General features: G+C 41.6%; 1 protein-coding gene across 1 annotated transcript in view; it reads left to right on the top strand.

Annotated features, from left to right (window-relative positions):
* Positions 1 to 1,417: 1,417 nt before the first annotated feature.
* The window catches only part of LOC307241253 (nuclear pore membrane glycoprotein 210-like), a gene marked incomplete at both ends in the record, with an annotated part of 32,209 nt that continues 20,740 nt past the window's right edge, over positions 1,418 to 12,886 (top strand). Inside the window, 14 exons of the mRNA XM_080015293.1 lie at positions 1,418 to 1,584; positions 1,724 to 1,854; positions 6,025 to 6,156; positions 7,204 to 7,300; positions 7,466 to 7,616; positions 7,910 to 8,042; positions 8,277 to 8,435; positions 8,769 to 8,837; positions 8,938 to 9,044; positions 9,454 to 9,594; positions 9,708 to 9,845; positions 10,253 to 10,408; positions 10,500 to 10,707; positions 11,421 to 11,566. Coding sequence (XP_079871419.1) covers positions 1,418 to 1,584; positions 1,724 to 1,854; positions 6,025 to 6,156; positions 7,204 to 7,300; positions 7,466 to 7,616; positions 7,910 to 8,042; positions 8,277 to 8,435; positions 8,769 to 8,837; positions 8,938 to 9,044; positions 9,454 to 9,594; positions 9,708 to 9,845; positions 10,253 to 10,408; positions 10,500 to 10,707; positions 11,421 to 11,566 — 1,935 coding nt within the window. The remainder of the gene's footprint in view (positions 1,585 to 1,723; positions 1,855 to 6,024; positions 6,157 to 7,203; positions 7,301 to 7,465; positions 7,617 to 7,909; positions 8,043 to 8,276; positions 8,436 to 8,768; positions 8,838 to 8,937; positions 9,045 to 9,453; positions 9,595 to 9,707; positions 9,846 to 10,252; positions 10,409 to 10,499; positions 10,708 to 11,420; positions 11,567 to 12,886) is intronic.

Here is a 12,886-nt window from a genome sequence, read left to right as displayed (position 1 = left end):
GCTGGTAAGCATAAAGCCAATCACAATGCAATTAAATTCATGCTATTATAATTTTTTTGACATAATGCAATGTTTCTAATAAATACCTCAGCCCCCAGCCCTCTATGCATATTCATACACCTACTGGACATTGACAACCTATCACAAAGTAACAGAAGGCCCTGATCCCGTAGGAGAAAATGTACAAGGGGCACTGCCAGAAGTGAAAAATGATCAAAGGGCTGAAAGAAATATTGCTAATTTTCAGTTGTGGGTCATAAATAGGCCCTGAGATAGTTTTTTTTTCTATGATGATTATGGTTCAATATATATAACATAATCATCAACCTATAACTGTACTTTCACTTTTTTGTTGCCCAAAAGGTCACAGATCAAGTGTGCTGGCCGTTTGAAATAGGTCCTAGAATCAATTGATTCAATAATCTTGTTTTGTCTTTTAACCAATATCACATCATCTTTATTAGTATTGGACATGTAATGATTAGAACAAATGAAATTAAATATGGCAATAGTTACCAGATCTGTATATAGCGAGATTATTCTACTGTAGTGGGGGCGCCTAGACAGCTATTAGTGACATCTACCGGTGACATTGAGCATTGCAAGTTAGGAATTCAGAGACAGAGGTAAAAGCAGAAAAATGTTTCATATTTTGTTCGTCTTCCCTCCATAGAAAATGATATAATTAACTTATTTACTCTCTGTAAACTTCCAAACAAACATTACACATCCTGGATATTTTTAATTTTCTTACAAAATGATTATTACATGAAATAGTAGTTATCTTTCCATTTACGGTCTGACATACTTTCATATACTGTATAACCTAACGTCTCTCCAACCCTACTAGTGCTACTTGTTTAATAGACAATGTGACACACATTTGATGTGATACTGTGAAAGATGTTCTTATTCTAAGTCTATAAATACGTTAATACATCAAATGTTTCAGTAACGATTTGGAGTTTGACCTTAAGCCACATACATGAGTTGATGGTGTTAATTATTCCATCTCTTTAAAAGAATATATTGTATATATATAATAGAACATGAGCATATTTCTGCACACGTTATTATAAATTAAAAGTAATAAATCCGTTTTAAATTAGGGGGGGGCCCTGCCGACGTCATACAGCTAGATTCGCTAGACTCGAACCTGTGCTGCATTCAAGCGCGGTCGGAACTCTGGGCGGAGGAACGGCCATTCAAATCGGTGTTTCGGAACCGGGGAAGATCGCGCAGGCCCGCGTACATCGCGCCGACGGATCGGACGTCACAACAGCATGGCGTCACAAACCGTCCACGGCGCACAAAGTTCTTATCTGAAAACACGTCCCGAACTGCTCCGTCGTTCTCACGTTACGTCGACGTACGGTTTCAAGGCCACGGTGTCTTCCTTGAGTCCCACGAGGCGAAAATGGCGATAGTTCCTCCAAAGTCATCGCTCTTCGCCGGCCTGGTTCTGTTGTCTGCTGTTTGTGTCGCGTGTGCCTCGAGGCTCAGTGTCCCCAAAGTTTTACTGCCGCTCGCCGGGAGCACCAGGATCAACTTCACGCTGGAAGCCACTCAGGGCTGTTACAGATGGTGAGTGAAGTGCTGTACGGCGTTGACCCGTTCCTGCACACGGCGGGGTCTTGAGTGGTCTGAGTGGTTTTGAGTTACACGCCTCGGCACGGATATGTGTCCCAGAACGGTAACGGGAAAGCCTCATGTCGCCTTCCAGGTCCTCCACCAGACCAGAGGTCGCGAGTATCGAGGCCGTCGGCGCCAGAGGCTGTTCCCAGAGCGCCGTTCTCCAGGCCTTCTCAACGCAGCCCTCCCGGCTGACGAGCGTCATCCTGGCTCGAGATGTTGGTGGGTCAATGGCGGATAAGGTGGTCAAGAAATAATAATAAATTGTCGAAAATGCTTATTATGGCACTTTCTATTTACATTAGAATGCCAGGTGTACGTTTCAAGGTGTAACAACAATGTAATTCAACGTTGTTGTCAGTCATTCTGTATGATTTCTTCCACGAAAAATGTTTTTGTTTTTTTTCCCCCTTAGCTGCCATTGTTTGCTTAAAAAGGTTGATAGACATCCGTAATTAGAGCTCTACAAACATTTACTGCTCAAAACATTTTAATTTCATCACAAATAACATCATAAATTTGGCCTTTTATACCGATATTCATACGCTGCTCATTTGTTGCTGCCAATCACCAAAATATCAGTGCAAAACGGCTGGGAAATGCTTTAAAATGGCGAAAATTAAGACTATAACCGTATTGTATTCCAACTGAATTGTGTAGTATGACGTGAAAATATGAGTTATAGCGCTGGACTGTAGCATTGGCTGCCGGAATGACGACATCCTATGACGTCATACAAGAGTCAGAAAAAGGCATTTCAATGCTCACTACAGACACGGACATCTTTTTAAAAATTCAAAAAAGTGTTTTTAATCTTTTACATTTTGACGGATATTCATTCGGCCTTCACTTAAATTCAACAGCAATGTCACATTCCTTACAGAAAAACTATTTGAATTGGTACCGATATTAAAACATTAAAACGTTCTTTGTTATTAAGTAGTATTGTCAGCATTAGAGTCACCATTCATGTTAACTCATGTATCGCAAGTGAAAATTTGGGCAAGAGGCCTATCTCAACTACGCTCTGGCGTTGGAACAACATGTATGAACTTTTTCAGAACAAGTCTCTCATCTTATCAAACGGATGAGTGTCGACGAGCTGTGAAGGCCACTACCACAGGGTTTTGAATGTTTTTCCAGTCCAGGCTCCATAGCTTTGCGGCATGTTGATGTTCTCCGGCTCTGAGCCCTGTGGCTCGCACACATGGTAGAACTAACAAGCACGTCTCTGGTTGCCGGCCACGCAGAAGTTTCCGGCCATTGTCGGCTGCATGTAGCCCACCTCGACTTGATCTGGGCCGATAAATGGCCGATCGCCATATTTCACGGTCACAAACTTGCCAACTAGATGCGATTTGACTGGAGGACGTTGTGGAGGTTGAGGGGGTCCCCTCTGTGATTCGGATGGACCGTGGCAGTCACAGTCAATGCTCCTTCCTCGGCTGCAGTGCTCTGTGCCTTAACTTTCCCACAGATGTTGGACACGATCTGACGTGTTCTCATTGTCCCCTTCACAACCGGCAACTTATCCGGTGCAGCGTCATTTTGTCTCGGGATGTCCTCTTCTGAGACCCCGAAGTGTTTTATACTTTGAAGGTGTGTCTTGTAAGTGCATGGTCGAGCTCTTTCAGTGTCTGGATGTCCGCTCTTGTTTTGACTTTCTCACCCGCTGTGTGCTTTACAGCGGGTGAGAAGCAAGTGGCTGTCTGTGCCCTTGAGGTGGCTGAACTTGAGGGTTATTTGGCTCTTGGTTGAGGTGGGTGCAGCTGAGGGTCATTTGATTCCCAGGGTTGAGGTCGGGGCTCTTCAAGATCAGACCCATCCATGGAGACCGGAGTGTCAGTCATCACCTCATTGATCCGTCTCAAATTTTCCCTCCGAATCTGGTTTATCCTCCACTTCTCCCTCCTCCTCTTTGAGGCAGAAGGGGTCATCAGCTGTACAGGTGTTTTGGCTTTTTTCCTGTGGTAGCTAGACACTATAATGAGTAGTAGATGCATGCTTTAGTCATTTCCACTACATGGATGTTTTCTAATTGTTATAGTAAATCTGTAAAACCATATTGATTCATGAGCAATGGCCTCTAAGCCAGTGTATTAACTACATTATCTACTTCAAATGAGTGTAAACCTATTTTTACTCATTGCTGACGCAGTGCTCAGTTACTGCTATATCACAGAAATACCTTGCCCTCTTTTGCTCAAGAAGCACGCGCACGCACACACACACACACACAGACACACACACAGACACACACACACACACACACACACACACACACACACACACACACACACACACACACACACACACACACACACACACACACACACACACACACACACACACCACCAGCACCTGGTTTGAACACATCCCTGAACACCCGCCTGCTTACATCCCTCTCCTTTTCTCCCTCATTTACCATTTACTGCCATAACTATCGCACGTGACCAATAGCTGCTCCATTTTTCCTGGAGTTAATTAACTGTGTTGTAGATACATGTTGTCATCTGATGTTTCTATGTTTATGTTCTTCCGTGTACATTTTGTTGTTTGTTTCGATGTTTGTCTTTCCATGTACATGTTGTTGTTTGGTTCTATGTTTGTTTGTCTCATCCGTGGTTATTCTCCCCCTCTTGGAGTAGTGATGATGATTAGTTGTTTATAGACCAAAACATGGTAAGATCGGTCTCCAAAGAGGGGGTTTGGTGTTGGTTCTGTGTAACAAATAAGCTGTGCTCTTGTCATCCTGCAGTTCGTCCACAGGACAGAGTTATTGCAGCAGTTCTTGACGATTTAAGAATTAATAAAGAGTGTCATTGCTGATTGAGAAGTTTAACTTCACTTGGAGACTAACTCTGTCCTTGATGCAATGGCATACAAATACTCTTGTGTTGTATGTCGAGCATGCTTACAGCACAGGTTTAAAAAATCAATACAAATAAAATATATAAAAATTTTGCTATGTAGTCCACCTGTGACAGAGAAGGTGAAAATATCAACATATTAAGAGGCTTGCTGATTTTTCTAATGTATTGGGCGTCCTTCAAAGTGTTCTTCCTTCAATATCTCCTCACATCATCGCTGTCAAAATGCATTATGGCCTGAAATAGCCATTGAATGCGTGTTACCCAGGAATGACATGGATAATCCGAATGTAGAGACCAAAGTCTTTCGAGCATAACAATTTTAAGTAAGCAGATTAGCAGATTTTATTTTTATTTTTTTCACATTGTTTTTTGTAGATAGGATGGGACAGTTATCCAGGTTGAAATGTTGGTACTTTTGAGCTCAATAGCACCTTAAATTTCCATTGCTAATGATGAAAATGTCTATTTTTAATATCAAAAATATGGTTTGGACACCAGAGTTGACATGCCACGTTACCCACATAAAGTAAAAAAGCCCCTGATAATGGACCCCTTTAACCCTTTAATGCAGTGTTTGTGAACCATTTTTCAGCCACAGCACATTTGCACACTACTGTCCCGTTAACCGCTAAAATTGTGGCATGTATAACTGTTCTTATCAAATTATTACATTATTATGACCTACTAGTAGTTCTCACATTCAGTGTGAAACAGCTTGTTTTGATGAACACAGAGCTGCTACCCTGGCCGGAATTTATGGATTAGAACGGCCTTTTGATCTTGCAACGTAAAATAACATTTTCCATTATTTTAATGGCTTTATGAGTGAACAGTTGAGAAGTGGTAGTGGTAGTGGATTAGTGGTAGTTAAATGTAGGTGTAAAACTCATCAGACATAGATTTTCGTTGTGTCATTTCAGTGGTTTTGGTAGGCTACAACACAGAGACACAAGACGACACCACGTTTCCTTCTCACTACTCCTTTGGCACAGAATCGGCACCTATTTTGCAACAGTTTTGGATAATAATTGCGCGTGGTTGTGATTCATGTAGGGACTCGTGCATTTTTCTTTTTTATAAAGCGATAGCACATGCTGTACTCTACATTGTTAATATAAATTAAAATTTGTCAGTGAATGCACAAAAAAATTAAATCCATCCATTCACAATCGACTCGAGAGTCAGCAATACGTTTCATTTAGTTGGGAATGGCCACTGTCGGGGAACCATGGGTATGCCAGAAACAAAGCTCCTGAAAAGGTGTAGCGGTTAAACAAAGACTCGACTAACGCTTTACTTGCAATTTATCAAATTCTAAATAAATTAATAAAATACAATTCTCAGCACCGTCTGTCACAATCTATCATCCTTCTGGCTCTGAACCAAAGATTGTCGTTCCACTTGAAACGGTTATATCTTTGGAAGTGATCAGTTATTAGTCATATCCATTAAGTGAGCCCGCTGCTTCTTTAACTCTTTCCATTCCGTGTCTGTTGTGTGTCTGCACTCCAATTTGCAGTTACAGGACACGTTCTACGTTGTGACGCAATTGTTGACGTCATCAGTGAGATCCGGGTCGTGTCCACCACCAGAGAGCTGCACTTGGAGGACTCCCCGCTCGTGCTGAAAATCCACGCATTCGACTCTGAGGGTATGAAGGCAAGAGCGTGATATACTTGCTTGTCTGGGAATAATATTTTAAATTATAGCGTAGTTCTGGCCCACGGTTGAAAATTGATTATGCCAAGAGGCGTTTGATGTCTTGCAGTTACCATCTAAGTTTTATAAGCCCTCTGGTGTATTGTTTCCTTGCCATTCTATGTGTTCTGTATAAGGCAGAGCTGCAGCCACAACACAATTCTTGTGAATGGCACCAAGGCTTGTGTTTTTGTTTTCGTCTAGCCTGGGCGGAGTCCTATATTACACAGTACTGTGCAAAAGTTTTAGCCAATTGTTTTATGTTTCACAACGACACTTGTCTTTAACTGTTATTTTATATCTCCTGCATTGGTGTGTCAATATGTTTGTAGCATGACAGTGACCTCAATCATACAGCCAGAGTCATAAAGAACTATCTTTAGTGAAAATTAGAACAATGAGTCAAAAGATGCTATGGCCCCCACAGAGCCCTGATCTCAACATCATCCAGTCAGTCTGGGATTGCATGAAGAGACAGAAGCAAATTGAGACCTGAGCCGAAATCCGCAGAAGAACTGTGCTGCAATGTACCAAGATGCTTGGAAGAACCTACCTGCTGAGTACCTTAAAAAACTGCAAGTGTATCCAAGGAGAATTGGTGCCGTTTTAAGGAGAAAGGGTGGTCACACCAAATATTGATGGATTAAGGTTTTTTTTCTGTTAACTGCACTTTGTATGCTGTTATTCGATAAATAAAAAGTATTCATAGCAGTTTTTTGGAAAGCATCCTCACTTCACCGCATTTTTTCACAAGTGCCTAAAGATTTTGCACAGTACTGTATGTAAGGAGGCGTATAACCCATAATGAAAGATGACAATTGGTTTTGCTTGCCCTAATTTGACTGTCAGGGGGCTGTCAAACATGTGTGCGCAGCAGCCATCATGAAACAAACAATTTAAAATGTCTATGCAGATGTCTTTCCACTGAACCTACTCATGCATATCAATTGTGTTTGATACGGGAGGTTGAAGAAAATGCTAATGTCTTCTTGTCATGCAGGGAATATCTTCAGCACTCTTGCAGGCCTTGTATTTGACTGGACTATTGTAAAGGATACAGACATGGATGGATTCTCAGACTCCTATAATTCATTACGGTAGGCTTCTTTTCTTTATATTACCTATTAGTTCATAGAGCAAATGGTTTACTTATTAGATGTAGAATGATATTTTTGTGGAGTTCAAAATATCTGAAAACATATTTTGTTCTTTACATTTTGCCACACTAGTGATGTAGTCATGCATTTTGTCTTTCTTCCAAGGGTCCTTAAATTTTCAGAGTCTACATACACGCCCCCAGGATACATCTCTGAGATGGAGCGTAATGGGAAACAGGGAGATATTATTTTGGTGTCGGGACTGAAAACCGGGCATGCTAAGTTAAAGGCCAAAATACATGAGCCTTTGTACAAGGTAAGCTGTTTATTGATTTGCAAAATGATTTAACTGTTGAAAATTGCAGACGGACAAAATATTTCACTATGTTATCAGTAGATGTTTCCCAAATCCTCATTGGTTATTTTTAAAATCAGGCAGACAGAAGTGCATTAAGCTCTGAAAGATTTGTGGTCTTTATATGGTATCCACGCCCCTGAATAAACATTTTATTTGACTAATATCAACCTATTACCGGTGTTAGCTGTCACATTGGCTGACATGATGGCATGTGTGTTGCGGTGCTATAACTATGGATATCTATGCTACAGGATGTGGGTGCAGCCGAGGTGAGGCTGCTGATTCTAGAGAACATCCTGCTCAGTCCTGCGCATGACATCTACTTACTGGCAGGAACCTCCATCAAGTACAAGGTCCAGAAGATCAGACAGGGCAAGATCACAGGTCTGATGCTTCTCAACTCCAAAATCAAACCATTTTTCCTGATTTTACCTAAACTGCTACCATGCTCGCTCCAGATAGAAAGTAGATCACAGTAGATTATTGCACTGCACTTTTAATGACGAAATTAGTTACCTTTTTTACACCTGTACACGTATGCAAGTTTAAAATGTCCTTTTAAGGGGTTTAAGGGGTTCTGTACTGGATTAACCTATGGTGTACATGATGCTTTTCCAGAACTCTCTATGCCCTGTGATCAGTATGAGCTGCACCTTCAGAACAGTGTGGTTGGCCGTGATGGAAACCCTGATCTTGCTGTGGCCAGTCTGGACCAAAGCAGCTCCATTGTCACAGCTGTTCAACTTGGACACATTAACGTGGTGCTGGATTATAAGAGTATCCTTCTGGCAAATCAGGGTTAATCACAATCGGGTGGTTGTTCATGCAAGACACATCTACAATGCTATTCGGCTGATATGTGTATGCTTTTATAATGCTGGAGTGTAATTTGCCATCTTGTTATTATATTTGGATAAAGTGGTTTGTGTTAATGCACTGCAGATTTCAATGACTAGCATTTCCAATTTTTTCTCCTCCTCAGTGCTTGTCTTTTATCTGAGAGCTGTGTCAGCCAGCAATTTAATATGACCTTGGGCATCAAAGTAGCAGTGTGTTGTTAACAAAGATAAATAATTCCCTCCTTGTTTTTCCATAACGGCAAACCTGAAGGCCTTCGCATGCAGGGAGTGTCCCGCTTGCCCAATAGTACTCTCTATGTGGTGGAACCAGGCTACTTGGGTCAGTTTCTTTATTTTATACTTTGTTTGTTCAGTATTATGAGAAGTATTGAGTTAAACTGCTCACAGCGTTTCTAATTTCAAGAATTTTTTCATTTTAGGTTTCAAGATTCATCCTGGAGACAGTTGTGTTTTAGAAACTGACCGAACGTATGACATCATCATCGAAGTATATGACAAGTCCGGTCATAAAATGTATCTGTCTGAGGTAACAATATCTCAGAATACACATAACCCCCCCCCCCCCTATCAGTATTGCTGCATTGCTTTAGTAAAAGGAAACCATTTCAAATGAATTTTCCCTTATAAATCCTGAAAAACTCCAAAATCTCTTGATCAGCTGCAGACTGAGAGACATTAAAGATGAGATTTAAAGTACATTGAAATGTACTAATCCAAAATACAGATTTTTTTTTATTAACCTTTTATAAACAATTTGGGTGTTTCTTAACACCCAAGGAATAATAATGTCAACCCATCAAATCTGGAATATGTAATTACATAAAAGGGACTTAACTAGATGTAACTACTTCTGTGTCATCATTTTGCTTGCTGTTATATCTGGCTGTGTTGATGTGTGATGTCCCTTTGGTTTGTGGCTGTTGTTGGTTGTGCAGAATGTTCGTATTGAAGCCGTGTTTCCCCACGAGTACTTTGAGGTTATCTGGTCTTCATTGAATGGATCGAACCACCGTGTCAGAACACGGAGAGACGGCCAAACGCTCATTGAGGCCACACTCAAATCTCTGGTGGATAAAGTGAGTTTACTCTTGAATTAACTGACCTGCTTCATCCCGTGCAGTGGTAATATCTGCCCCATTTTCCTGCTTAATTAAAGTGAGTTTTGTGAAATAAACCTGTTTTCTTTCAGAGTGGAGTAGTTATTGCTCTCGCCAATCCAGTCTACAATGAACAAGATGTGGAAATCTATAAACCCATTGTGCTCAGTCCTGATATTCTCACATTTCCATGGCAACCCAAAGTGAGATCCTACCAGTACACAATAAAGGTAATCATTGCTTTGAGTTGTAGACATGCAAATGTAATTCGAAACATTCCGTAAAAAATACATTCAAATAAAATAAAAAAATGAAATCAATGCTCAGTGCATGTTTTTACCAGAGCTTTTAGAAAATATCTTTACAGCTGTCCTTTGTCTACTTCATGGCATGTTACTCTGCCATCCACAGTGCATGTTTATAAAGCTGTGTCAAAGCACATGTTTTATGAACTTGTTGTTCTTTCTCTATAAAGTTATTTTCAATTATGACCTCTCGTACATGAAGTGGTGGTCAATATGAATATGCAGATACACGTTTACATGCAGAACACGTCATGATGCTGGTTTTAGCTGGCACGTGCTGCATTTTTTTTCTTGGTGTAAATGCAGCCACTAATATTTGCTGTTTGCAATAGGCGAGCGGAGGGAGTGGCAATTTCAGCTGGTCCTCCTCCAACATGGCTGTAGCCACAGTGACGGTGAAAGGAGTGATAGGGACCATCAGTAACATTGGCGTCAGCGTCGTGTACGCTCACGACGTACGCAACCCTCTGCACTACGGCCAAATGAAGGTAAGCCAATCATGCTTTTTTGCTGATAGTTTCATAGCAGTTTTAACATGTTCCTCTCTCTGCCCTTCTTTGACTCCTTTTACTCCTTAAGGTGTATGTTGTAGAGCCTGTGGCCATGGATTTCACTCCATGTCCAGTGGAAAGCAGGGTGGGCCAGGTGCTGGAGCTGCCTCTCAGGATTTTTGGGCTGGTGGCTGAGGATGGTGAGGCGGTGGGGGAGAGGGTCATGCTGAGCGACTGCTCCCACTTCGACCTGCAGGTGCAGGAGGAGAACCAGGGTGTTTTTCAGCTTCTGGAGGGTGAGTCACTGATCCAAATTGTTCAAATTCAGATGCCCAAGATGGAAAATACTGCTGATGATGATAATACCAAGATATCTTCATATAATAAGCAATTTGTCTGCTGTCCAATAAAGGGCGTGGTTTCTTTGTCCCATTTGTCTGTTTTTGATCAAAATTAAAGAAAATGTGTATATATATACATACACATACACACACACACACACACACACACACACACACACACACACACACACACACACACACAAATGGGCTTTATTCAAAATGTCTGGACAAGTTCCTTATATCCAATGTATCACTCTGTGTAATCTATTGAAAAGGGCGCTAAACTATTGTGTGGATGCTTTGGAGAATTATTTAATACTATTTTAGAAAAATATTTGAGAAATGCTTGTAGGCATCATTGTGATCCTTCAAGGTCCATCGATGACCCAAAACTGAAATTGAGTATACAGTATAGTGAAAAACCTTTATTTTTTATCAAATGCATTTTGCTGATTTGCTTTTTATATTATTACTCTTTAATTGCCTTCTATCAACATAAATCACTTAAGAGGCACATTGTGTATCAAAAGTTTCATAAGAAAAAAAAAGGTTATTATGGTCATTACGAATGCATGAGAAAATGTTATGATTCTCAATTTGTTCATCTTATTGACCTATTGAAAATAAACACATTCTCTGGCATGGGTTTATCCCTCCCTCTGTTGCAGGGAGGCTGGCTCCAGGCCAGGACCACTGCAGTGGTGTACGGGCCAAGGCCTGGTCTCCTGGGTATACCGTCCTCACCGTCAGCTACACCCTTGGCAACATTCATCTTAGTGCCAAGCTCACCATCGCTGCCTATCTGCCTCTCAGAGTGAGTGCATGGCCATCTTTACACCTGCAGTTATAGCCAACATGTTGGTATATGAATGGTATGTGATGGTATATGAATTACCTTTTTATTTTTTACCTGTGCTGTCAGCACGAGAGATGGGAGGGAGGTTGGACTCTTTTGACTGAATTTAGTTTGTTTTAGTCACTCATGAAAGAGAGTCGAGTTTTTGAGTCACCAAGTCAGTCACCCAGAGCTTGGGGAATCCCCCACTCACCCCAGCACCCACTTTGAGCCGGCTAACTTCCAGTTTAGCCCCCTGCTAACTAGAATGGGATAAAATAATGTGATCATGGGGCTCTTCTAGACTTTCCAAATGTTATCAAACCAAACGGATCAAATTCTGATAGTGTAACGAGTCATTTTGCAGGGGGTTGTGACACTCAAAGAAAATTATCCACCGTTTTACAGCCCCTTTTCCCACGATTGTGTGGGAAAAATGTTTTTGGGCCCCTGTCGGACCTGGCTGTCATTACACGGTTTGACCACTATGTCAAATTGGCATCAAAGCCCCCTACTGTTCCTGGGGACTTGCTCAGAAGATGCACTCAACCAAGTTCAAGTTCAAGTTCAAGAGATTATTTGTCACATAGAACCAATCAGAGATGACTCACGGCTCACGAGTCAGAGCAGCTCAACCAGAGTTGACAGCTGAGTATCAAGTCTCATCCAGCCTCACTCACACTCGCTGTACCAACAAATTCCATCCTCTCCAAGTCCCCACTGATTCAGACGATCAGGCCACCGATTTTCTACAGGAAAATGATCCTCATCATTGTGATTAAAGACTGAAAGACCAAGAGTTGTCAAAGGAAAAACATTTTATTTTTAAATGAGTTTTGATTTAAAATTCAAAACTCATGGACAGGCTACTGACTGTCACTGTGGCATGGATCTTATGGGTGAGTGAGTAAGTGATTTTGGGCAGCTGGAGTCAGACCATGCTTCGTGCAGGGAGAGCGAGTACTGACTGAGTGAGTGAATCCCCACTCCGAGACTCGGGGTCCGAACTTGACTTCACCTCTGGTCGGGCTGGGAGAGCGAGTGACTGGTGCAGCCCGTGTCTGACCAATCAGCTCAGGGCGTGAGGCGGGCTCCAGGCTGCGAGAGCTGAGTACTGAGTTGAAACAAGCACTAAAATAGTTTTTCTCACAGGGCTAACTCAATACAGTAATTTACTTGATACATTTCCACAAATACAGTTAATATAACAGTTACACAATAGTGTCAGTGACACATTGTCGAGCGAGTAGCAGGTAGGAGGGGCGGGTTAGGGAACGAGTTAGTGGAGATGAGTACTTG

The sequence above is a fragment of the Zeus faber genome, assembly GCF_960531495.2.
Source record: "Zeus faber genome assembly, chromosome: 15".
Lineage (NCBI taxonomy): Eukaryota > Metazoa > Chordata > Actinopteri > Zeiformes > Zeidae > Zeus > Zeus faber.
The sequence above is the reverse complement of the archived record's forward strand: the minus strand, read 5'-3'. Positions and strand labels throughout refer to the sequence as shown.